Genomic DNA, 27,415 nt, shown 5'->3' on the forward strand with positions numbered 1-27,415 from the left:
TCAAGGTTTCCACTTTCCACTTTCCACTAGGAAACTCATACAAAACTTTATTAATACAAAACCTTCTTTGTATTTGATAATATTATTTAATTCTAAATTGAATTATTTTAACGATTAATAAATAAATTAAAAAGAACCAACCACCACCTAATGACATGTGTCATATTTACCTTAACAACCGGTTTCTATCTAATCTAATAAATCTTAACACATTTTGAGAAGATACCTAATAAAAGCCGACTTATTTTGAGTTAATTGAAAGGTGTCTTAATTTGAGCTAATCACGCAAAGGTTGACTTATTCTTGACAAATATTCCTTTTTTTTTAATCTAATAGAACATATACAAGTTCAACAAATTAAAGAAGACAAAAAAAAAAAAAAAAAAAGAAAAACTTTAACCGAGTCTTTACTTTTACCGATTAATTTCATTTATTCATGAAACATGAAAAATGCAATGTAATTATTAGAGCACGAATGAAGTTTTCACAGAAATAAAAGATTAGCCTAACAGTTTTAAATCAAAGAGGGTGAGATTCTTGTTTATCCTCAAACATTCTTCCTCAAATTCAATTGCTTGGTAACAATTTTCAGGAACTTGTTGAACAGGTTCCAATATAATTCTCATTTGATAACTTGTTATGCTCTGATAAACGGGTTTGGGCCACACCCGTCATGAGTGTCCACCCTACACGACTAAGGAGATTCCACCTCAAAACCATATGGCAATGAGGGGATTGGAGTAACCCCTTAGCCTTATTAAATTATTAATGGGACACAATTTTCTACTTTTTTTCAATGTGGGATACACATCCCAATATAAACTCTCACTTATACACTCAATTAATGTGGGACAACACTTTCACTCACATTTGAATTTTCTCAAAGGCTCAACATGCTCACCCCTAGTATTGACCTCGAACCTGATTAGACTGGCCGTATAATTGCTTTCCCAGACAAAAGAAATAATTCACTTCCAATCAGAGGGTATTTTGGGGTATTACATGACTCCCTATCGTATGCAAAGAAAAATATGGGCATTGGTGGGTGTGGTTGCTTGACAACCATAGCAAAAAAGGTGAGTGGATATATGTTGAAGTATAAAGTCGCCTTCTCTCACATATATGAACTTTGCGTCAAGCATGGAGTGTGTTGGTTTTTACATATGGATACATACATTTGCATTGTATTCGAAATCCGACATCATATTTATTGGCTTTGCTCGTTCACTTATGATGTGTGATCTATGTCCTAGTCATATGGAACGCGTACAGAGTAATGCAATAAGCGATATCCATTGTGGTTCTTGTTGGAGTTGTATTATTGTAATGCAAATCGAAGCTCAAGTCTTCAAGCGACGTTGTGTGTAAGGAACTAACAAAGGAGTTAAAGCTCTCAAGGCTAGATAGTTATGGCAAGGCCGAGCTATAGCTTTTGTGCGAGCCAGCTCTAGCTCACTGCTAGTTTGTGTGCGACAAGGGTGATCGAGAGCTCGTGTACAAGCTCGTTGCCCAGTGTTGCTTGCGACAAGGCCGAACTAGAGCTTGCTTCCCTTTGCGCCATGTCTTACCGATAGCTCGCAGGTCTAGAGTTGCTTACGACAAGGCCAAGCGTCAGCCCGATCGGCTGCACGTGGGCTTGCTTTGAAGGCTTTTGACTTGATTTGTTTCTTTTTCTTTCTTCTCCTATAAATACTCTCATAACCCCAGGTCTCCAATACTCATTATTCTATGATTGAAAACCCTAAACACACAAATTAAATAAAAACCTAATCTTGAGATCTGGATTGTTCTTAGCTTGTAGCAATTCCATCCTTCGAGTTTCGATGCACGGATTACAAGGGAATGATATTGTGTTAAACTTGGGGGTGTGTCACTAGGAAACTTGTACTGGTGGAGGCGTATTTCACTTCTAATTAAAGATGTGGATTCCATTCCGCGGCACAACTGTGAGTTTGAGATCTTCAATCTAGGAAAGTTTTAGTTGTTTATTTATTTTTTATTTAAGCAGTTTTTTTTACCAAAAGTTCTTTGTTATCTCTATTTACGTATAGGCACACCCTGATCACATTGAAGAGTTGGTGCAGGACTCTTAAAGATCTTTGTTCACATCCCTTTCCTTCTTTACCAACCCTTGTTCAAATGCCGCAACCAAGCAAATGATTTATGCCAATATGACACAAGGAAGGTTGGTAGGACTCCTAACGATCTTGATGTGAGTATTGACTAGATTAGTTAATCTTGTTTTTTGCATTCATTGCTTTTTGACAATCTCATATATATAGTATATGACATTTTAGTAAATAAATCAATAAATATTTCCATAAAAACGGGTCCCACAATGATGATGATTGGATAAAGTTTTATTTACCAAAATGTCATGTGATAAACAAATTATGTTTATCCCGATGATTAATTGGGTCTTCCTAGTAATATTTTAGTATTCGTAACATAAAAGCATACTCTTATTTGTAATATTTTATACTACCTCCATTTCTTATTATGTGCAAAGGGGTATTATTTGTGAGACATAAAATATTCCTTTGTTGCATATAATAAGAAACGGAGGTAGTAATACAATTAGTCGCAAAACTGTAAATGTAAAATACTGTTTTGTTTCTTGGATTATGCAAGCTAAATTTGTTAGTTTGATCTTTGAAATCACTAAAAACTATAGTTTTTATCAATGTTTACTTGGATATTAGAAGTTTTGCACCTATCGTCATGCTATAGCTCATGTTTACATTTGATGGCCAAAACTTTAAAGAGGTGCAAGACAATTGGTGTTTCACTGAGCAGTGATTATTTCAGTTGTTTGAGCCAACCCCACTGCGTTGATTTTACAGCTTAAAAAGGTGGCATATTTTACTTAATTGGTGTTTGGTGGTAAGCTTCAATAACAGATAACAATTATGCCAATACAAGGGGATTGAAGGTTATCCATACTTTGTTGAATTGCTTGTATGCAAGGTCAATTTGGGATCATTGTGAGTTTGCATCTGAAGCTCCTTTGACTTCTTTCAGCTATAGATGGGTGTGGTTGTCTTCAAAATCGGGGCGTGATGAGTTGAGAACTGCTGCTAGTCTGCTACTATAATGTGGGCTGCTTGGTCTTGCCGAAATTTAATGGTAATGTGAATGCTACACAATTGCTACCGGTAATGTTTATAATTTGTGTATAACACATCCAACTATCCAAGCATGATCAGGCAGGGAATTAAATCTCTACGTAATATATTTGTTCTTTCAGAATTATTGATTTTTATTTTAAGTGAAATTATTTTTGTGATTAATTTTATTAGGATAAAGAGAACCAGACCTTCATTTTTATAGATTGTTGTTGATCAACATTGTAATTCATTACTCCGTATAAAATTTAAGAAAAAGCATGTATTGACGTATTGCACAACAGTTAGATTAACCTTCCCGTAAATTGTTAGGAAACAAAGGAGCAAAATGTAATGAGAGTAGATTTGACTAGATTCTACAATCAGCTTATCAGCTCCACAAAATGGTCAAAATCTTGTTAGGCTCTACTAATGTAATCAGACTAGGTTTCCTAATGCTGGCCAGTGGGTAATCAGTAATGTATGTAATGCAAAAACAAGCCTAATCAGAGTATTGACAAAGTAGGATCGAACACCCTTTAGGCCTCAATGCCAGACCTATAAACAAAACTACTCGGCATCTGGTACGGACTGAGACTCAACTAAATCTTCATCCACTTCCGGCTCAGTGTTTAAAGCCTTCTCTACTTCATCATTCTCCTCTACAGACCTGAAAAGCCACAGCCACCAAATACAACATTAGCCTCGCCCTCCAAATTGCAATCTTATTAAGGCATAAATATTCCAGTGATTCACTAGGTTTCATAATGCATACCCACTATCAGGCAATGCTAAAAGAAGTTTCAACAGAGCCATAAATAGTAGGTATAAATTACTATTACAGTTTAACTTTGTGCAATCATATAGGCTTACAGACAACTTTCAGAGAGTATCAGTAGGAACGAAAGAAAGTCTTCAACAAAATATGATTAAATACTTCTATTGTCCATAATGTGAAACAAGTAAAGATGACAGATCACAACATAGCTAATCTGTATACAAATTACTTACTCCAAATCTTTGGTAGACTTCACTTTTTTGGAACCCAAGCCTCCAGCATTCTTTTTTCTTTTGCGACCGGTAGCTTTTTTCTTGGGACCTGCGTCTTTGGTTGCTTTCTCTTTCTTCAGACCCAAGTCTATGATAGCTTGCTTCACAGCAAAAAGGGTCATTTTCTTCACCTGCGTCAAAGATAGAATTAGTGCTTCCAATAAGTAAACATTTTTTTCCAGAGTTTTGAGTCAATGGTGTGCAATCAAGTTTACAGACACACTAGAAAAACACTAGATATAATGACCGAATTACCTCCAACTTATCCTCCTTGGCCCTGTGATTTTGAGGCAGTCCACGAAACTCCCCAGCCAACCGGATACACTCATCAACATTCTCAGGAGACACAAAATCCAGCGCCACTTTTATGCAAGACTGAACAGCAAAAAATATTGGAACCAGTAAGCAATGAGGCCCAAAATCATAGGTATCATGCTAGCATTGGTTATACCTAATGAACAGAATACCAAGTGGTGTACTCTGACTAAGAAAACAACTTAATAAAATTTTCGGGATCCATAACACATCCTTTTGTCAAGTATTCGTTGAGAGGGCATACCAAACTAACAGCAGTTTAAATTGACATTATAAAAGAAAAATACAATTGGCTGAAAAAAATTCAGCTTGGGCTCATCAGAGAATAAAGATGACACCTTCAAATTTCTAACTTGATGAGGGCAGCCAGCAGGAATGAAGACAGCTTCTCCTAGCTTTTGAACAAAAGTCCATGCCTCAATTCCTACAAGATGTTAAGGCCAAAACAAACAGCAACAGAGAACATTTTTAAAATAATCCAAAGACCCAGGCACAGTGAAGTGTTAACAGCCACGGAAAAGTATAGCTTAAAAGTTGCTAAACCTACCGTATTCTTCTTTCAATTTCCTTTTATGCTCCTCAGTCAAGTACATTGTCTGATCATGAATAGGGTGAATAACCTATTAATAGAAAGGGAACGAAGAGCAGAACAAGAATCAGCAAGCTGGAAACCATATGAATTACATATCATCATTAGTGACAATTTTCATTAAAGGCTCAACAAAAGTGAACCATTATTCTTTGACATTTATGAGCAATAAATGATGGTACCTGTTGCAGGGGGGAACCATGAATATGCCTGAATTCCCGGTAATGTTTTCTCAAATACTCTTGTAGCTTAAAGACATCTTCTCTGCGGAAGATATCCCAAAGAGCACCTCCACTGTCAAGCTCTTTATCTTCTGAACTTCCACATGGAAGAGCTGACGCTTCATTCTCGGGATACTTTACAGGATCTACTTCTTCTAGACCATCTTCAGTAGTTGGTTCCATGTTATCACAGCCACCATTCACAGTCTTTTCATCTGCCTCATCTTTATTATCACATAATCCCTCAACATCAGATTTCCCAAAGATCTCTCTTTGGTCCTGATCAAAATGCTTCTTTTTTAATTTAGAAATTTCCTTGGGTTTAAACTCATCAAAGACAAGTTCAGCTGTATGTGCCAAAATATTGACCTACAAAATCCAACGAAATTTATCAAGAAGCTAGACTAGCCACAATATTGGGATAGAGAAACTGAGAATTTAAACCTTCATAGACGACCAATCTCAAATGCAATATAGAATTTGGCTCTCTCTCTCTCTCCCTCTCTTTAAAAAAAATAAATAAATAAATAAAAGAATTAAAAATAAAAAAAATAAAAAAAAAAAACTCTGCTTTGACGGCAAGCAAAATATAAGAATCAGTCACGTAGAGTTCTAAGCAAGTCTAAAATCATAAAACTGATACCTATACTTAGTTTTAAAAGGCGCAAGGCGCACCAAGGCGCAAATGGTCCTTGGAGCTTAGGCGCAAGGCAAAGGCGCGCACCTTTTGTATGCAAGGCGCATGTATTTATATATTTATTTCAAGTTATATTTTACTTTGTACTTAATACCAATATAAAAGATTCATAATAAATAAAATAATGATATATGTAAAGCTAAGGTAGTCTGAATTTGAAAAAATGTCCACCATTCTTCAATTTATAACTTAAATCTTAGTTTTTTTTCCTTGAGGCGCAAAGGCGCACCTTACCAAAGGCGCTTTGAGGCGTACGAGGCGCGCGCCTTCCGTAGGTGACCGAGCCTCGCCTAGCTAAAGCCCATTTCCCAGGAAGCGAGGCGCGCTTTTTAAAACGAAGTACCTATATGTCTTAGGGTTTAGACCTTAGCATATTTGATGTCAGTTAATTGGAAGTTACTCATACAACTATTCAAATGAAAACATCCACGGGAGACCCCCTGCCTACATTATAGTAAGGTCCAACACCACCGTACCAGTCATTCAAGTACAAAGAAAATACTAGCAAGTATAAATGTAAACATACCGCATCAGACATATCACAATGCAGCTTGGTAACAGAGTCTCCACGACCCAACTCTTCATTAAGCCCATAAGCAATATAGGTCTTAGGACCCAAGTCCGGCTTCAAATGTGTAGAAGGCCATTTGGCAGCTAGGTTCAGAACACCATCCCTTGGATGTGTGTACTCCTTGAATGGCAATGCTTTAATAAATTCAGCACCATGGCGTGGCAAACGCTCCTCAAATTTACCATCAGGCGGCCAATCTTTCAATTTTAGTATAACAGGCCAGTAGGCATCATCATATTTACCCTTAGAATACCCTGAGAAAAATTGGCGAACATTAACATCAACCTACAAACCAACAAAACCAACATCAGTTACAAGTTCAAAATAATTTCACACTTCAAAAAGCCAAGACATTTAGAAGAATAAGAAAAAGCCCAATTAAATTAATCTGTTCAAGTAACAATAACAGAAATCTAATCAAGAACAATATAAGAAGTACACAGAGAGAGCAACAAACAAATATCAATCATGACTAATACCACCTTTATTCTGCACTCCCACCAAATTCCATCCCCAAAATGTAGCCAAGTAGGGAGTAAAAAATATACATTTAATCCTTTTTCAAACAGTTGAGCAAATAACTAATACGAAGTACGAAGTATTAAATATTAAATCTAAAAAACATACTTCAAATGATAGTTCTTTAAATACTGCAGTGTACTAGAGTAATACTTGAAATTTTGACAGCTTTGACAGAAAAAGTAGCAGATATTCAGCATGGGACTGAGTTGTGTTTCTTGCAACTTTATGATGAGATCCTACAAGTGTAATTCTATACCAATAAGAACTGAAAGCAAGTACCACTGTTGGCTTTCTTTCATTGTTGGGTTTGAGAAAGAAATCCTAATCCTCCATATTATCTCTCTTTCTTGTCAATATATGTTATGCTTTATCTGAAAAACCAACACAACACGTTAACTAATTCATTTGCTTGTTCCATAATAACCTCTAGCCCATTGGTTCCTAAAATCAATTTCTATTGAGAAGTACTAAATTAGAATCTGCTATTAGACAAAATATCATAACAAATCACCAACATACTACAGAAGCATCCCTGATTTTTCTTTTAAAATGAGTAGTAATTGACAAGAGAGAGAAGGCAGGGAGAAGCAGATAACTCAATACACTCTAGGTCCTCTTTCTCGACAAAAAAAAAAATTAAAACAATTAAGAAAAACCATCAACATAATATAGAACCAACTGACGATTCTTTGCAGGTGATGAGTAGCAATAAACAAGGAATGGAAGAATGCATGAAGAAAGAAGAGAATTAAACCCCAAACAATGTTTAAGACCTGTAGAAATATTCAGTATCAAGAAAACCCAGCCATCAGAGAGATATTTGTCCATCGCGCCAACAAATCAAATCAATAATCATAACAAACAATGGAAATTTATCAAAGTTAGAATATCCTCCCTCTGTTTTTTAATAGCTCCACTTTGACCTACACGTTTTTTAGTAGCTTTGACCATTACAATTTTTGGTTATCTTTGACTATAAATAAATTATAAAATATATACATATACATTATAATTATAGTTTGAAACCGCGTAAAATAAAATAAATAAAAAATTAATAGTTTGAAACAAATCCACAAACATTTAGCATGACTATTCTTTCTCCATACATTAGTTTAAATATTTTTTTTTTAAAAAAAAAAGTGCAAGTGAGATTTAATAATGTCAAAAGTTTAAGTGGAACAACTAATAAAAAAAAGGAGGGGACAAAATATTAAGCAGCCAGTTGATTACAGCAAGTAGCACAGTACTCACCTCACACCAATCCAAGCAATTAATAGCATTAACATCCAATAGCTGGGAATAATTATTGTTTCGAACTTGGCGAACAGCACGCCACATGACCATAGGATCCCAACTTAAGCCAGGGGTAGTTTCAAAAACATTCCTGACAATTACAGGTTCACCTCGGGCCCAATGCAACTGGAAGTGCTTCAGGTCTCCATGTTGAATATTGCTAGCCTCTGGACAATACAGAAAATTATCATTGCAGCCTTCTCTAGAAGCACATTTTCGCAATATATCTCGAGAGTCACTATTATTTGCAGAATCAAAACATGAGCATCTATAAGGATCACGGGGTTGATTCTCATTTTCCCACTTTTTTACTACCTCCTGCACTTCCTCCAGCAAGTCTGAAACCTTACCATCTGACATAAGAGATTTTAGTTTGAGAAATGCACCACCACAGCCCTCATACTCTGGTAGGGGACAGCTTATACTCCCATTTTCATTAGCTTTCCATTCCGGTTTCGCCTTATTTTGATTAGAATGTAACCCAATAGCATTGCTTCCTGTGGCTTCCTCCGATATAGCAGAAGTATCTACACCTCCAGCTGGTTCCTTTGGCTGGCCACGGCCAGTTTTGCTTCTAGTTCTTCCTGATTGGACAGAAGCAGATCCAGCAGTAGAATCTAAACCATGCAGATACTTAAAGCCTCTGTCAATATATTCTATTATCACCTCTTCACTAATTTGCAGTCCTCCAGCACGAATTTCTTGGCAACAAGTGAGACACAGATCATAGTGACACTCTGGGCAGCTTCTGTGATAATCAACGATTGAGGTTCTGCAGTAGTTGCTGCACAGCACAGCTATATTATCCCCTTAAAAGCAGTAACAAGTCATCATGTGTAGAAGAAAAACGGGATGCAAAAAATTTTACCAGTACACACGCTCATCGTTTGTGGAACTTGCCTTCTGGAGTTTCAGTTCAGATGCAGATACACCTACAAAAACAATAGTGCCACCAATTATCTTTGTGGAGCTAATTTACATTCTATGTATTAACCAATAACACAGAACATGAGAATAGTTTCCCATAATGCTTTAAGAGTTCATAAATACAAATATCATACAAGGAAATAAAAAAAACCAATTGAGAATAGCTGTAGAAGTTTAACAGGCAAAGCTAGAGCAAAATGCCCCTCTCAATCATTGTTCTGTTGCCCTTATCCTAAGGTTGGATTGCAAATATAAAATCAAGCGCACTAAGAATTTATATCAATCAAGCATTCCATTTTACAAAGTCCTTATCTAAATAATTACTTTGTAGAATTTATAAAGAAAAGGATGCACACGAAAATTCTCATAAGTCATGCAACAGTATATCATCTTCAACAGTTGCAGTAACCAAAAAATGCCAACCAATTAAGGGAAATGAAATCAAGAGTTCAAGACTATGAGGGATTAAGAAAGGTGGTCTTTTGTTATAAAAATCATAGGAAGGACTAAGAATACAACGGGAAGAAAACTAAGGAAATTGGGTTTAATTGCCAAGTCAAAATCTCATTATTATCCAATTGCAGTAAGCACAACGCAGGACAAGGAAAACACCAACATGAACCCAAGAATATTGTTATATTGACCTTGACTGATCAACCCTAGAGTCATTAAGGTCTAAGGAGCATCAAATAAACACTTTAAGTATGCAAATAGTTGATCTCATCAACATGAACAATTAACACCATGCACATAGAGCATATATCAAACCAGTGATCATGAAGCATTGAAGCAAATCTGATAAGAAGATAACACGTGATACCCTGTATTTTGGCTTCTATTTCCTTTTCTATTATCTGTTCCTCATTAATTTTTTGTAAAAAGGGCAGTGTTGTCATCAACAAATTCTTGGAGTGCTCGATCTTTTCTTCTCCACTAACTACAAAATCATCCTTCATCTGATTCTGCAAAAATTGTCAACATGTGAATTTGACAAGCAATACAGAGATCCGGAAAGAAGCACAAATATAAGTAGAGATAGGAATACATACTTTTATTGGTCCCTCCATCCGCAAGCATGCCTTACAATTGCAGTTTTGAAGGCAGACAGGGCAAGCCTGAGCAATCTGCTCATTAGTCATATGCGGATACCTGGTCCAAACAATTGGCATCAGGACTATGACAACATCCTCTTTTTTTCCAGAACATGTTCTACTTAAAAAAAAATTGTTGTTAAGGGACAACAGAATTACAAGAGAACAGCAGCCCAAGTAAAAAAGGACAGTGTATGTGGCACTTAGACACAGCAGCCCAATTAAACTGCATTGAAAACTTCAACATTTGGTAACCACAAACAGTTTTTGCCCAATAATTGAACTTAGCAGAGTATAAATCTGCTTGCTAGGGACATTGGTTAAGAAAATTGCCATAAACCATGTAATCAACAAATTATCCACCGCAAAAAAGTGATTAGCAACTAAGTGAAATCAATAGAATAAATTAGTAATACAAAAAACTTGCTAAAGGGGATACCCTAAAACAAGGTGAACTCACAATTATAGACAACACAGTAAAATCAACACCAAGTAATATGCAAAGCAGATAATGATGCAAAACAAAGCAGGTTTCTACAACATATGACATGATGTGGAATTAATCCGATTCCTCTACAGAATATGGTTGAACAAAAGAAACCGACTCAGCAACAACAAGACATTAAATTTACTTCCAAGGTTACTCCTTTCTTTTAAGTAACATTCATCTGGTTGACAAATACACAAGTTTAGGAACAACAAAAGGCAAAAGAGTGGAAAAAAAAAAGGAATAAAAAAGAGACCAATTTTGTATGCAGGGAACACAAAACCGCTTGGTTTTACACTTGGTGCACCTCACAAATTCTTCCTTGTCATTCCTCTGGTGCTGATGACACATTTTCGAATCGATTTTAATCCCCTACAACATCAAACACAACAAATTAGCCATAATTACAAATGCAGATAAAAAAAAAATGTAAGATTAGATATTGGATGGTGTTTCTACATACATTATCATCATAAATGGGATTACGTTTCTTCTCCTGAGCAGAAAGTTTGTTCCTTGAAGTTCTATTTCGACCTTCAGCAGCTTCTTCCTTCTCAGAGACATTTTCACAAACACCTTGTGTGCCCTCATCTTCTTTTTTCTTCCTCCCCTTCTTTTCATTTACTGGCTTGCTCTCATCCTCTTTACCATCATCTCCACCACCTTCTTCTTCAGCAGCACTTCTAGCTGCTGCATTTTTCCGGCTTTTTCGCCGCCTCTTAAACTTCTGTTCCTTTGCATCTTCCTCAAAATACTTAAGCACTTCATCACTATGTTCATCACCATATTTAACCTTCTTCGTATTACGCCTACTACTCCTCCTAGTCCCATCATCGCTACAAATTAATTCACTAATACCACCTTTCTCTGCATCATCTCGATCTTGCTCTAATTTTTCTGCGATTATCTCAGAATTATCTACGCTTTCATCGGGTTTTTTCGAGTTTTTTTCAAGAATTTCTGGGGTTTTCTCATGAATTTCTTCTGCAACTTTTACAATTTTCTTACGACCCCTTTTCTTAGGAACTTCAATTCCTCTATCCTTTTCTCCATCTTGCTCCAATTTTAGTTGGTTATGCTCTGAATTATCAGGGATTTCCTCCTGTTTTTCCTGCTTTTCTTCAGAAATTTCTGGGCTTTTCTCAGATTTTTCTGGGTTTTTTTCAGGAATTTCTGGGGTTTTCTCAGGAATTTCTTCTTCAACTTTTACAATCCTCTTACGACCCCTTTTCTTAGGAACTTTAATTTCTGCATCTTCTTCTCCATCTTGTTCCAATTTCAACTGGTTTTGCTCTGAATTAGCTGGGATTTCCTCCGATTTTTCCTGGTTTTCTTCAGAAATTTCTAAGCTTTTCTCTGATTTTATTGGGTTATCTTGAGGAATTTCTGACATTATTTCAGGGTTTTTCTCAGGGATTTCTTCATGAATTTCTTCTGCAACTTTTGTAAATTCCTCCGGATTCACAGTCTCACCCTTCTCTTTAACTTCCACTTCTTCCTTCACTTTTTCAGCAACTTTCTCGACGCTTTTCTCTTCACCTTCATCTGGTTCAACTTTCACATTATTCTTCTGATCAAAGTGTTTCTGACACAAGCTGTGTTCATCCAATTTGCGGCTCTTACACCGCCAATCTTTTTCGTCATTTCTTTCACAACTTTCTTCAATTGGAATCACTTCTTCATGATTCTCTTTATCATTATTATCACCATCTTTTTTCTCTAAATTTACTTCCAATTTTGGTTCAGCAACAACTTCTCCCTCTATATTTTCTTCCAAATTAGTTCCAGCAACAACCCCATTCTCACCTTTTACACCCATTATTACGAATTTCGAAATTCAGAAAATAAAAGGGGATTAAAAATTAGGGTTCATGAAGGAATATTGATGAGAGAGAAAGAAAGAATTTTGCTGAAAATTTTAGTGTAAAAATAGAAACAAATTTAGGGGAAGGAATTCAAAAGGTCCCGCCAAAAGGAAGAGAGATAAAATTAATGAGAATTTGAAGGTAAAATTGACGCTAAATAGACAAAGAAGAGAGAGAATATGAAGGGTTTTTTGGTTCTTGAATCGTGAAACAGAGTAAGTTTTTATTGTGGGCTGCAAAAACCAATTCCTGTATATTGTACTCCGTATTTCGTTTTTAGGTTCCCCGTAATACCGCCATTGCTATTTTGTTCTCCTCCTATAGCCAGTCGGTCATTCAGACAGGTTTCGATCTCTGGTCGGAAAAAATCGGAATAAACTGTTAGCTATCTAATAGTCAGTAAGTTCTAGCTGTTAGTAATAATACAGTTATGACAGTTGGTTTATAGCTGATAGTTAATTACGGAGTAGTTAGTTGTTTGAATATTTTCAGTTATTTAACTAATTATTACAGTTATTGAGCTGTTTGTCAGTTATTTTGCAGCTATTTAGCTAACTGTTAGTCATCTAACACTCGAAACAATTAGTTATCTAAATCAATAACGATTAATCAATCATTCAATAGGGGTAGTAAATTTATTTTCAAGTACAATGTAATTAGTAGAATAACAAAAGACATATGTATATGCAGAGGAAGTCATATTTAGAAAGATGTAAATTTATTTCGAAATGTTTTGCATGTAAATTACACCCTAATATAGTAACATACAAGATGAATAACATGTCAAGAAGTCCATCATCTTCAATTCATAACAACAACTATTTATACAATGTCTATATTTCGAAGCATACACAGTTATACTACATACTTTTTATTTTCTGTCAAACAACTAGTTCAATCGACTTCTATGTATGATTTTATTCATTTTATTGAGGATTAAGTAAAATGGGCAAAAACTAAAACTTAAGTTTTTATCCACCTCTGAAACTTTACAAACAAATTATATGGTAGTAAACCAAGATTAGTGTCGATAAATAACTCAAGAGTGTAAACATAAATATCGAGTACAACCTCCGAAACTTAGCAAACAAATTATATGGCAGTAAACCAAGATTAGTGTCGATAATCAGCTTATGGAAAGAGTTCATAAACATGTCTAATCTCAAGTAAGCTGGCATAGTAAAGAGACTGATAAAGGATGGTGGGAAGAAGAGCAGAAGATAGACTGTCTTTTCACTGCTCGAGAAGTCTGATTATTACTACAGTACTGGTAGAAGAGAAATTGTACAATATCCAATTAAAATACTAATTACACTTCACCTCACTGTCTTTCTCACCAACTTGCCAACTTTAATAATACACGCAATTTTGGAGGGAAAATTTACTGTATCAATTAGAGGGAAACAGCTCAATACAGTAAAATTAAAAATTATTCAAATTCACTATTTATTTATTATCTTCCCCACATTATTTTGTTTGTCTAACTTTATACTCTGTACATAGTATGGAGTACGTATTTATTGTTACTACGACTCTACGAGTATTCTAGACTTCAACAAATAATTATTTATTGTTACTACGACTCTACAAGACTACAACTCTACCATTTCCAAGGCTATTGTTTTCCTGCTTAATTCACACTTTCAAGTAAAAATAATTACAAAAACATGGGCACATCTACTACCGAATTAACTCAGCAGTACAAAAAATTATTTTTATCTCGGATCAAGTTCATATGTCGTTTTGGCACTCAGAGGGGGACAAGCAATGAAGTGGTGAGTTTGGATGGAAAGGATTTGACCATGAGTGAATGTTTTAAGTACCTAGGGTCGATCATCCAGAAGAATGGTGACATTGATCAAGACGTGACCCACAGGATTAAGTCAGGGTGGCTTAAATGGAGAGCGGCCACGGGAGTGTTATGCGACCGCAGCATTCCCTTAAAGTTGAAGGGAAAATTCTACAGGACTGCCATAAGACCAGTGTTGCTCTATGGTACAGAATGTTGGGCTTCTAAGAAAGAGCATATTAAAAAGATGGAGGTTACGGAAATGCGCATGTTAAGGTGGATGTGTGGAAACACTTTAAGAGATAGAATCAGAAATGAGGTTATTCGCAAGAAAGTAGGTGTGGCGGGCATTGTAGATAAATTAAGGGAAAATCGTCTGCGTTGGTTTGGACATGTAAGACGGAGACCCGAGGGTGCACCGGTGCGAAGAGTGGAAGAGTGGGACCATGGAGGGATTAAACGAGGAAGAGGGAGACCAAAGATGACTTGGTTGGAAGGAGTGAGGAAGGATATGAAGTGCATGGATTTACGTGAGGATGAAGTTTTGGATCGTAAGGGATGGAGGAGAAAGATTTATGTTGATGACTACACGGAATAATCAAATTTGGTTCATGTTAGCCGACCCCACTTTTGGGATTAAGGCTTTGATTGATTGATTGATTGATTGATCAAGTTCATTTTTTGCAAGTAAACATTAAATTAAATCATCATCAAGTTCACCAGATGACGATAAAAAAAATTTACTTTCATTTGCCCATCACATTGCAATTCAATGGAAAGGCACAGGCAAAAATATAATCACATAGAATCAAAATGTTGCCCCGTCCTTCGACAGGTGATGCTGGAAGAAACTTCCACAATTCACATCACATTCATGGGGTATGATATTATGCCACACTGTACTAGGAGAAAACGTAACAGAGTATTGAATTTTATTTCAAACTAACTTAGAAGGCCCCTTTGCTTGAAGACATCGAGCATTGCTGCACCCATTTTTGCAGGAGACTCTACCACGGTGGCCCCAGCTTCTCTGAGAGTCTTGATTTTGTCTTGCGCTGTGCCCTTACCACCAGATACAATGGCTGCCATGAAATGTTTTTTTTAAGATCGTCAATTCATTATTATCACTAGCCTTGTGTTACAGTAAGCGAAAGTACATAGTAAGACACCAAACACCCAACTGAATGACGTGAAACAGCAACAGACAAATATATATCTATATTAAGTTAAGCATATCATTAAGTTTTGAGCTGTCCAATATAGAAACAATAATCATATCATGATAGCATAAGGTAGACATGGTAGTATTAAGCAAACTAATCTAAAATCAATAACATAGATTAGCAACTAATTGTTACAGAAATCAAGGCAGCTAACTAAAAAATTGCTGTCATAACACATTACCTCCAGCATGACCCATTCGTCGACCAGGTGGCGCCGTTAGCCCAGCAATGAAAGAAACCACAGGTTTTTCAGTTTTACTTTCCTGTTTCAAGCAAAGAACTCACTAAGAGACATAAACGCAACCAGGAAACACATCAGCAGAAAAAGGTTATCTAGAACAAATTTCCTTTAGCCTAAAGGAACATTAATTTTTTTTCAGTCAAAATATAAATCATTGACTGCTTTGCTCAAACTATAATACGAGTACCAATGCCTTCATCCCTTAGGGACTGTGTCGTAATTTACTGCCCTTATAAGCTATTATGAAAAAATGCTACCACTGTTTCCTCTATGCTAAAATTAAAATGTCAACACTAAATTTCTCAAAAAGTAGGACATGTAATGTGGGGAAAAAAGCGGATAATTAGCCGTGTAACAATGTTGCCTTTATGTTTTTCAAAAACATCATCATCAAATTGCTAAGTAACGACCATTGTTGCCTGTAACTGAATATACCATGGCCTGGTCCTATTCCGTAAAACAGTTTATTAAAGGGCTGCTAAGATTATACCACATCTAAAATTGGTTAAGATAAGGGGTAATTAGCTGAAAAGAATAAATCCTAATAAATACACCCAGACGATTTCTAAAACAAAAATTTATTCTTCAGAAAATAATCGGTTTACCAAGTAAAAGATCCCTTTAGCAAGAAATGGGTGGACTAAAGCCATAAAGCTTTTAGCAGGAAGAACTTTCAATCCAAGGTACATGGTCAAGAAGGCTTACCTTAATCACAGCAGCAGCATCCTCTTCGGCAGTTCCCCCTATTTCCCCAATAAGAATAATACCTGCAGTAAAATAAGTAGGAAATATATAAGCAAAGGCACATAAAAACAATCCAAGCAAACAAGAATACTTATACCTCCTATTGGTTCTCATAAAATGCAATTTCCTAGGCACATTTTCACTCCATAACCCTTTTACTAGGTAAATGTGTCACAATGTTTTGATACCAGCACAGGTTGCAGACAACTCAGTACAACCTGGAAGCCCATCCTATTGGAGATTTGGTTACACAAACTATGAATGCACAAAGGCTACACAAACTAATCAAGCATCCGTTCTCACCCTGTGTCTGGCATGGTTGCAGCTATATATATACAAAATGGCAGAACATTTCTCAACAAGTTAAATCTGGTGTCCACTACAGATGGAATGAAGAAGTTATGAAGGAAATTGAAGGATGACATAAGTGTATTCTGACTGGTAAAGTTGAAGAGGGATATCTTTATTCAAAAAGAAGCAAGCAATTGCATTGCAAGCCAAAACCATACTTCCAAAGTCACTATACCTCCTAATACCCATCAGATACAGCCATATAAAGCATTGCAGAATCTTCTTTCCCATGTACACCAGCATACACAAAACAAATACTTCCTCTATTCTCCTAATATTGCAACAGGGGGGAAGACACAGAATTTAAGATGAGGAGAGAGATAGAGAGAAATAACGATAGGGACCCAAGTGATGAGGGGAGAGAGAGAGAGAGAGAGAGAGAAAGCATATGTATATATGGCAATGTTGCAATATTTGTGAAACTTCCTAAAATGGTATTTGTTGCAAAATTAGAGGATGGAGGAAGTATAACTAAGTGGAATTTTAGTATAACCAATAATCCAGTATAATAAACTGCACAGTCATCTGATCTTCCAAAAAATTCTGAGTACTAAAGCCATAGTTCTAGGAAGGTCAGGGGTCAAAGAATGACGAGTCATATAGTAATGGTTCTTTTCCAATCAAAATCTACCATGAAATAAGTGAATTCATTTAGCCACTAAACCATCACATGGAAAACCAATCAATCCTCTAATGTTTAGCAATCACAAAAGCAGATCAAGCCACTTGAACATAAGTAAAATCAATTGGTTGAAAGGGTAACGAAAAGTATTTTATGAAAGACAAAGTCCACCTTCAGTCTGAGGGTCATTAATGAACTTCTCAATGCAATCAACAAAGTTGGTCCCGTTGAAAGGGTCACCACCAATTCCTACAACAGTGGATTGCCCAAGGCCAACAGCAGTTGTTTGGAAAACCTACATCACAACACCAAAATAAATTGATTGGCAGATTAAAGTCCTATAAACAAGTACTAACGCTTTGTTTGGATAACAACTAGGGGAGGGAAACAGGAGGAAGGGAAGGGGAAAGAAAGGGAGGTGGTAGGTGAATTCCAATTTCCCTCCAAATCTCTCCAATTTTGGAGAGATTATGTTTATTAAAGGGAGAGGGAAAATGGATCCCTCCCTCTCCTTTCCCTTCCTTCCCCCAATCCTTTACCCAATCAAAGTGTAAAGAGAAATATAATTTTATCATGACTTCATAATATAACACTCATAAGTCATAATGACGCTTTCAATAATTAATTAATGCAAAGATGTAATTAATAATTAGTAATAGACTAATAGACTGAGACAATCAATGATAATGATCATTTAATTTGGTATAGACAAATTTTGATACCACAACAGCATCATACAGTAAAATCCTACATTCATGGTATAACAGAACAAAAGATAGGCAAAGAACTCTCAGAGATAAAAATAGATAATTTGAAAGTACAGCTTGAAAGCAAAATATAGAAGGTAAGTATTATATAGATCAGCAATTGGGCCACTAAACATAAAGAATATCAAGTAGAGAAATTCCATACCGCTTCATATGTCAGTGTACCAGAACGAGAAACAATTCCGATACGACCTGGTTTGTGAATATAACCAGGCATAATGCCTATCTTGCACTCTCCAGGTTTGATGATTCCAGGGCAATTTGGACCGATTAGCCTAGTTTTTGATTGTCTGTTAAGGGCAGCTTTGACTCGAACCTGGAATAGCAGATATATATGTGAGAAAGCAAATTCGCAAAACATCCCAACGAATATGACTGCCTAGCATCACAATAAAAGACCAAACAGCAAGAGACCTGATACTTGAGAGCTAATTACCAGAGAAACTTAACTGTTTCATTAAGATAGACAACATAAAATTCTGCATATCCAATTAATACATAGATATTTAAACCAGATATCAGAATGAATAACAGTATACTGAAAAGAGCACAAAGTTAATTAAAATACAGCACAGAAAGGCACAGAGGAAAAAGAGTGCTTCAGTCTTTCATGTAACTTTAAAATAGATGTACAAGATGTGTCAGATGGGGACATGGGACACACCCTATATTTTGAGTCAACCACTGAATATGTTCTTAGCCTTGACACAAGTATGATATAATACGGGCATTTTCAATAGAGAGCCTGTAACTTTGAGGTCTGAGAGAGAAGAAGAATAAAAAAAAAAAAAAAAAAAAAGGAACTTCATGGTAGAGTCCACAAGGCAATGAAATACAAGCAACAAAGAGGTTTGAGATAGATATAGTCAGGATGTCAATTAGGCTAAATAAAAAATTAAAGTATGCTAATTAGAATAGGAAATTCTAGACAAACAAACATTAATAAAAGCAATAACCAAAAACAAATTAATTCTAGTTAATAAGTCAAATGGCTTACCATGTCATGCTGAGGAATTCCTTCAGTGATGCAGACGATTAGATCCAATTCAGCTTCCAACCCTTCCATGATTGCTTTCGCAGCAAAGGGAGGAGGAACGTAGATAACTGAGGCATTGGCCCTTGTATCTTCCTTTGCCTCAGCAACAGTGTTGTAAACTGGTAACCCTAAATGCTCAGTACCACCCTTTTTTGGTGTCACACCACCAACCTGATACCAACAATGAAGCATCAATTATACAATGCTCTTGTCATTAGAGAGTGCATGATACTCATAAACTAATTTGATGTCAGAAAAAGCAAGCCAAATAATGTCTAACCAATCAGAACCTCCACAATGAGTTGTGACCATAGTATGAGTGTATTTTCAAGTGAGTTTCACACAGCTATTCTACACTTCGATCATTGAAAAGCCCGTGTACACATTATGGCAATGTATTTCTAATTTCTCTGTAAACCCATACCAAACAAAGGATAGATTGACCCAAGCCACTGATCTGGACTTTCTTAGCTATTTCTGATCATCCATGTATATTCTTCAAGACCTACACCAATGCCATCTAACGTTAAAGTCTCCCATGGTCCTACTTCCACCATCATGAGGGAGAGATCTACTACAAGCAGACATAACTACTGCAAAACCGCAAAGCACCCTCACTTCATTTACATTCTTGAAACTCTTTCTAATTATCATTATTCTTTATTCATTTTCTTTTCCTTTAATGTTACACATTCTACATTAACAGCCTCTTCCAACTCCACTAGTAATTCATAACATTCTCAAAACCTTATGTTATAAACCACACTTGTTTTGCAGTCTTCCCTTCGGTAAACCACTTGCCATACCCAAAGAAAAACACGAACATAGTAATAACCAGCACCACCTCAGTCTTCCTTATCAATCACTGCTATCTCACCTAATTGGGCAAACATATTCAAATGATGCAACAAGCACTAGCTCTGAGGTCCTAAAATCCTTAAAATCGTTTCGAAACCACCAAAACGAAGTAACACAAACTACCTTAGTCCTCCATTCAAATTAATCAATCAATCATCAATTCTGATTAAAATACTCCCCAATTTCATATATTAACAACACAAACCACAGAATAGCAACACTAATCTATTGCATCCATAAAAATCGATGTAACAATTCCCATCAAACAGCGTAAAAAGAAAAACAAAAGCTGCATTCCTCACTTCCATATTTGTCAAAATCAATCTCAAATGAAACCATTTTCTCATCAACACTAATAATCACCAACAAAAAGGCCAAAACAACATTCACAAATCGAAAAATCGCGCATCTAATAATGAAAATCTAGGTTAAAACAAAATCAGATCCAACAAAAACAAACAAAACTAATGAAATTGAAAATTAAACTAATCTAAAACAAAGAATCAAAGGTAGAAGAAATGAAGCGGTACCATTTTAGTTCCATATTCGATGGCTTGTTCAGTGTGAAAAGTACCATTTTTACCGGTGATACCTTGACAAATGACGCGCGTATTCTTGTCGACGAACACAGCAGGAGGAGGATGAGAGGTGCCGAAGTGCCTGGTTTGAGCGATCGAAGAAGAAGAAGAAGAAATGGAAGGCTGAATCTTGGAAGACAAGTTAGCGAGGAGTTTGCTGGCTTGTTGTCTCGCCATTGTTGAAGCTCCAAATTAGGGCTTTTTTTTGGTGGTCTAATGTTAGAATTTTATTAGGGAGAAATGAAATGTAATGAAATGAAGTCAATTAGTCACCTTTCAGCTTTCACCTCCCGTGGAATTGAAATGGAAAAAAGGAGGCGAATGTTGAAGCATGAAACCCGAACCTATTCGGTTTTCACTAACGATGACACTAGATCGGGCCGAAACGACAATGTAATGTTTATTTTGGTAAAACTAAATTAACCCATGTCATGTCACCTAGAATATGACTAAACTAGCTAGTTTTACTACTACGTAATTACATAGCATATAAGAACCACATGCAACACAAAGGGCACAATTGTGTGATAATTTAATTTAGCTAGATTTCTTTTTAGCCAGTTTATGGATATTTGGATCACTATATTAATTTGACCATGAATGTTGTGAATTAAAAGTCAAATTATTTTTAGTCGGTGTAAGGATATTTGGATCACTATATTGACTTTATCCATGAATGACGTGAATTAATAAGATAAATCAAAGGATAGTAAATGAACAAAATTTTTTTGAGCAATCACTGATAACCATTTGTTGAACTAAACCATCTTATATCAAAAGCTTATTAGCTTCCAACTAATTTTTCCCTAACAAAAAAAAAAAGCTTTTAACTAAATTAAATTTAAACGAGTAGATAAAAATTAAAGCAAAAAACTCGCCCCATGTATGCTGATGAACTTCTAAAGTTCAAACCCGAGGCACTTGTAAATAAATTTAAAAGAGTACACGGAATTTATATTAGAACAATCACCTTCATGGTAGACTAGCCAAAATATCTTATAACATGTGGCTCTCTTTCTTTTCCAAACTCTTTGTAATTCTCTGCTCCTAAAACACAATCAACAAATTGCAGGGTGTATGTGTATCAAAACCCTTCAGAAAAATGGCTTCTACAACCTTTTCTCTTAACTTTGCAACACTATATTCACCAATCATACATAAAGGGCAGAAAATTTTATTACATGATCAGTTCCCAAAATCCTTATCAAACTTCTCACATCATAAACTTAAGCACCATCATCTGCATACTTGTAAGGCTGCATCATCATCATCATCATCGTCGTTGTCATCAACAAGCTCGATAATGGAGTACGACCTGTATGATCTTTTAGGGATAGACAGTAGCAGTGATCAAAGCCAGATTAAAAGGGCATACAGATCCCTTCAAAAAAGATGTCATCCTGATATTGCAGGGCTAGCAGGCCATGATATGGCTATCATCCTTAATGAAGCTTATGCTGTTTTGTCTGATCCCATCTCTCGATATGTCTACGATAAGGTAATCAGTTAAGCTTTTGGTTGAGATGGTCCATTAACAGTAATTAGTGTCTTCTGGTTAAATTTCAACTGATCATGAATACATCACAAAATTGCTCTACTTTATTTTAAGTGGGTGTTTTTCTAATAATTTTTCGAACCAATAAGTTTTTCTCAAGTATATTGTAAGGAAAAGGTGTGCATGTTTGAATAGGAACGAGCTAAGTTCACAGAGTTGCAAGGCTACACAGGCAGCCCAATGTACTCGGTTTGGCTGGGACCAGAATCTGAACAAAGAGCTATATTTGTTGATGAGATCAGGTGTGTTGGCTGCTTAAAATGTGCATTACTTGCTGAGAAGACGTTTGCTATCGAGTCCACCTATGGCAGGGCTCGCGTTGTGTCACAGTGGGCTGATCCTGAAGATAAAATCCAAGCAGCCATAGACGCTTGTCCTGTTGATTGCATCTCGTAATGACCATCTCATCTCTTCACTGCCTTAAATTTCAGTAGGTTTTGTAGTCTTTTCTTGTGCTAAACTAGGAGTCTAGGATGTTCTTAACTTCTTACAGAACCTTTACTTTGGGGAATTTAGTATTCCCTAGTTAATATTTGATCATGATGTTAGTTTTATTGAATTTATACTCTAGACCATATAATATAACCAACTGATAAGTTTGATTGCACGTATTATATGTACGTCGAGTGGCTCAGGACAGTAGACAGAGCAGACCTTCCTGCACTGGAATTTCTCATGTCAAAGCAGCCAAGAGGGAAGGTCAGGATAGGGGCAAGCAACACAGCTGGTGCACGAATCTTCGATGTTTTCTCTGAACTTAAATTTTTCCAGAAGCGATTGGAAGAAGCAGCAACCAAAAAATCAAATCAAGACTCTAAGGTTATTATTTTCCCTGACACTTGAACTTGGCTTATTGAAAAAGTTATCTAATGCTGCACTACATTTTCAGTACTCTGATCCCCAGAAAGACGCGAGGATGTCAGCAATACAAACCATCAGGTCAATCTCAAATTGGTTGTACTGGCAAACACCCACTTCAGATACTTCTCTAAGCTTAACACTAAGGGAAAAGAACATATCCCGAGATCCTGACATTGAGAAGCTCAGAAATGCAGCAGCAGCAGCTAGGAAACACGGTATGTTTAAAAATCGGGCCAAGGCAAAGGTTCTCTCTCAAGAAACACAGCAGGAAGAATATTGGGTTCCATCAACCCCTGTACTTCCACTGAGAATAGAGAACAAGTCATATGCTCAGACAAGAAGTAAAACACCATCGTATACTGGAGTTAACCGGGGCAAAGCATACATAAAAAAAGAAATTAAACCGAGCAATCCCCTTGTTTCAGGCATTCCAATAGGTTTGGGTGTGGTTGCAGCGATTACAGTTGGATTACAAGGACCAGGTGAGGCAGTTGGAGGGTTGGGCCGACATATCGGTGGTTCTTTCGCACAACAGGTGGTAAACAGTTTTGAGATGCAGGTTATGCTGGCTGGGATAACTTGGTACCTTATCGGATCTTATGTCATAGGAGTAGTAGGGAGCCTGTCAAGAAAAGATTAAAGGTAGAGAGATCTACGTCTGCCAATCCTTTAATTTCAGGAATTCAATAGGTGTACATTTGTATAGAAAGTATACATAGGGCATATATTTAAATTGTAATCAAGCTAGATGTTCGGATATCTGAACGCTAAAACATAAACGATCAACCATGTTATGGACAAGGAAACACAGGGAGTTTGTTGTTACAGGATACTGTAGACATTCTCGATCAACTGTAATATGAACTTGTGCTTTAATGTTCACACATGTCTATCAATTATGTTAAATGGCAGATTTTCTGAGTTTCTACTGTTTACCGTTGATCAGTTCAACATATCGCCTAACTAATTGATATGAATTAAAAGGGCAATCATAATAATGTGAACAAAATCCTGCATAACTTGAAAATTTATCAGCACAGAATATGCAAGTTTGCCAGCTTGTTCAAGCAACAGTTACAACAACAGAGCAATCACTGTCAACATGAATTCATCAGGGGTACACTGACAGGAGTGCAAACCCAGATTTATCGAGTTCAATAATACACTTATTATAAAAGTTCCACCGGGAGTATATTGACCAACCACTCAATAGCGGTATTTCGTGGAATAATCTTTTGGTGCAATCACGAGACCTCGACCCTTACGAGCACCGCGATAGACGGTCTCAACAATGTCAATGAACTCCTGCTTGTCCTTAAGGGCCCAGTTGATCTTATTGTTGTTCCCAGTGCCAAGATCTATCATTATGTGCTTGTTCCTAAAGAAGAACATAATTGTGGATGGGTCATACAGTTCGTACATTGTGTTGAAATCAGGAACTTCAGTTATGTCTACAAGGTATATTACAGCAAAGTTTTTAATTGTCTCTGCCACCGAGGCCAGCACTTCATCCATCTGAGAAGGAGAATAAGAATTGTTGTAAAATTCACGACAACAATTTAAGGGAATCAGAAATAATCAACACTTTAATGTCCTCAATGCAAGAGCAGCCAGGAAAATGTCAAAAAGAAACAAGAGCAGCCAGGAAATTTGCAAGTGTCATTTAATTGTATAAGCCACAGCCCGCCCACCCCACCGCTCTATTAGCCAGTGCAGATTTGGGTATACACAATCTTGCCCCCTACAGTCACAAAGAGGCTGATTTTATTATAGCCTAGGTTGAAAAGGCCATAACTGACATACTTCACAGGAAGAATACACATACAATGAGAAATGAACCAAATTCAAGTAGAACTCATTTTCCTTTCTTCAGCATCAGCAATTGCTATCAAAATACAATAAGTAGCTTTTTAGACTTGCCACTGCAATCGGCAAGTAAAAACTTTAATAAAAAGTTATCTGATGGCAAAAGTCAAAATTTGCAAACACATACATGACCAACCAACTGACGATGGATCTAATGATTTTTAGGTATAAGATCAATCATCTACAATGCCTATTGCATTTCTTCACCAGTATGCAGGGCAATCAATATAAAAGATTATCCAGTAATAGGGAGATATCAAATGAGAAACTGGCAGTATCATGAGACCAACCAAAACCATAAAACTGGAAATAGAGTTTAATTCACCTGAATCCTGATTCCACAATCCACAATTAGACTTTTTAGATCCTAACCCATACCCAAAGAGTCAAAAGCAGCCTTCGGGAAAATAAACTAACCACCCTCATTAGCACAATAAAAAACTTAAAAGGCACAGACTTACAGACCCACGTCAAACATCCAAAAGTCTAATCAACAATCAACTATAAGATGAATCTTTCATTCTTTCCAAGTAAAACCTGATACCAATCAAGCAACTTGTGGAACTAGCTTCATCAAAGAGAAAAGCAACTTCCTATACGAGCAAAAGACAAAGAGCCAGTGAAACCAAAGCACCATCTACAGCACTATCTAATCTAACCATGACAAAAACAATCACCCTTCCACTCTGAACCTGAAATACAAGTACTTGCCTCTAGGAACATTGCCTAACAGTGACTTAAAGTCCTAACATGTATAATTCACATTTCGGTACTACGTACTGACTACATGTCTATACTGTATACTAGAAACCCTTTTGTTCTTTTTATATTTATAATAATAATCTAAATGATGCAAGCATCAATTGTCCCATGAAATGATCAGCTAGAATAAGGAGGCCAGACAGGAGCATAAGACATGTGCAAACTGCTATGAAGACCACCAACTATCAATTCATCATCTATCCTCCTTGTAAAATAAAAAGTAGCTACTGTAAAAACGCGGGCACAAAGACTGGAAAGATAAACAGGTATTCAAGAAAAGATGCTTACAAAACGAAGGTGGTATCAACTTTGATGCACTTGAGTTCTCTCCGAATCCGATCATTAGTTCACTTTACAGTACAAGACTCAATCACTCAACAGTGACTTCCTGAGCACAAAGAAGACCCAAATTCGTGTTTTTACGACGAACATTAAAGGCAGAAAAAAGCTTCTAATTCTAAAATTTAGAATTTTCAGAAATACAATCCCTTCTATGCATGAAAATCCAACAATTCTACCCTCAATTCTACACTAATACCCAAAAAAACCCTATCCTGCCAAATACAATTTACACGGCCAAATTATTGCACAAATTAAGATCATAAAGAAACTTCAAATTAAGGCACAACAATTCAAATTCCATGAATATAAGCAGGCAAACAAGCATATAAAATCCAACAAAAGAGGAATTCAGAAACAGAAATTCATAATTACAATCAGAAATAGACAAATTAGGGTTTGATGAGTTGATAGAAAGGGGGGAAAAAGGATACCTGCATACAAGTTTCATCCCAATCATGGCCGAAACGGATGATGACGAGACGTTCTTCCTCGGCGAGGATGGCTTGATCGACCGCCCAACCAGAGTGCAAGTGCGGTAGCAAGTACGACATCTCTCACTTTCTCTCTCTTCCTAAAACTCTACAACACTTGCACAAACGGAGGTTTTGCGTTGATATTGATTATTGACTAGAGGTGTTAAATGTTAATTCGGGTCTAGTTGAGTCTAGACTCTAGAGGCGTTAATTCAAGTGTTTGGGTGTTTGGTTTGGGTTTGATAAGGTTGGATATGATATTTTTCTTGAGTCCGGCTACTAGGAAATTATTGGTCAATGCGAGTTAAATTGGATATTATTCGGGTTGATTTCGGATCGGGTCAGATGGATCAGGTTTTGACATCACTCATGTTTAATTAAGGTTTAAGTTGAAAATTTTATTGATTGATTCTTGATTAATCAACTATTATTCTCATGCTATGAGTAATGAGCAAAATTGTAAATTTTCTGTAAAGTGAAATTTTAAATAAGATCAAAATTATGTGCAAGGTGCAACAGCCTAGTGAGTGGTCCGAGTCATAAACTAGTTCTCAAAAAATAATGACTTATTTTTAGTCACATTTGAAATACTACCTCCGTTTCACATTTTTTGCA

At 36.3% G+C, this 27,415-nt stretch overlaps 4 protein-coding genes across 4 annotated transcripts; 1 reads left to right on the forward strand and 3 right to left on the reverse strand.

Annotated features, from left to right (window-relative positions):
- Nucleotides 1-3,390: 3,390 nt before the first annotated feature.
- LOC145618939 (lysine-specific demethylase JMJ29-like) lies at nucleotides 3,391-12,999 on the reverse strand. The gene is made up of 13 exons (XM_081673549.1): nucleotides 11,331-12,999; nucleotides 11,124-11,239; nucleotides 10,339-10,438; nucleotides 10,110-10,251; nucleotides 9,231-9,294; nucleotides 8,321-9,146; nucleotides 6,503-6,832; nucleotides 5,241-5,648; nucleotides 5,017-5,089; nucleotides 4,808-4,893; nucleotides 4,410-4,529; nucleotides 4,116-4,285; nucleotides 3,391-3,774 (listed from the first exon to the last, which is right to left on the reverse strand). The coding sequence occupies exons 1-13, from the start codon at nucleotides 12,684-12,686 to the stop codon at nucleotides 3,675-3,677; spliced, it is 3,891 nt and encodes a 1,296-aa protein (XP_081529675.1). The 5' UTR covers nucleotides 12,687-12,999; the 3' UTR covers nucleotides 3,391-3,674.
- A 2,246-nt stretch (nucleotides 13,000-15,245) lies between these two features.
- On the reverse strand, nucleotides 15,246-21,254 carry LOC145619307 (succinate--CoA ligase [ADP-forming] subunit alpha-2, mitochondrial-like). The gene is made up of 7 exons (XM_081673976.1): nucleotides 20,894-21,254; nucleotides 19,467-19,676; nucleotides 18,615-18,785; nucleotides 17,874-17,997; nucleotides 16,691-16,752; nucleotides 15,926-16,007; nucleotides 15,246-15,603 (listed from the first exon to the last, which is right to left on the reverse strand). Exons 1-7 carry the CDS (start codon nucleotides 21,116-21,118, stop codon nucleotides 15,464-15,466), a joined length of 1,014 nt encoding a protein of 337 aa, XP_081530102.1. The 5' UTR covers nucleotides 21,119-21,254; the 3' UTR covers nucleotides 15,246-15,463.
- A 653-nt stretch (nucleotides 21,255-21,907) lies between these two features.
- On the forward strand, nucleotides 21,908-24,185 carry LOC145619183 (chaperone protein dnaJ C76, chloroplastic-like). The gene is made up of 4 exons (XM_081673815.1): nucleotides 21,908-22,439; nucleotides 22,632-22,888; nucleotides 23,132-23,315; nucleotides 23,386-24,185. The coding sequence occupies exons 1-4, from the start codon at nucleotides 22,044-22,046 to the stop codon at nucleotides 23,995-23,997; spliced, it is 1,449 nt and encodes a 482-aa protein (XP_081529941.1). The 5' UTR covers nucleotides 21,908-22,043; the 3' UTR covers nucleotides 23,998-24,185.
- Nucleotides 24,186-24,352: 167 nt separating this feature from the next.
- Nucleotides 24,353-26,952, reverse strand: LOC145619185 (thioredoxin-like protein YLS8). Its single transcript, XM_081673816.1, has 2 exons — nucleotides 26,759-26,952; nucleotides 24,353-24,872 (listed from the first exon to the last, which is right to left on the reverse strand). Exons 1-2 carry the CDS (start codon nucleotides 26,876-26,878, stop codon nucleotides 24,564-24,566), a joined length of 429 nt encoding a protein of 142 aa, XP_081529942.1. The 5' UTR covers nucleotides 26,879-26,952; the 3' UTR covers nucleotides 24,353-24,563.
- Between the last annotated feature and the right edge of the window lie 463 nt (nucleotides 26,953-27,415).

The sequence above is a fragment of the Chenopodium album genome, chromosome 27, assembly GCF_948465745.1.
Source record: "Chenopodium album chromosome 27, dcCheAlbu1.1, whole genome shotgun sequence".
Lineage (NCBI taxonomy): Eukaryota > Viridiplantae > Streptophyta > Magnoliopsida > Caryophyllales > Amaranthaceae > Chenopodium > Chenopodium album.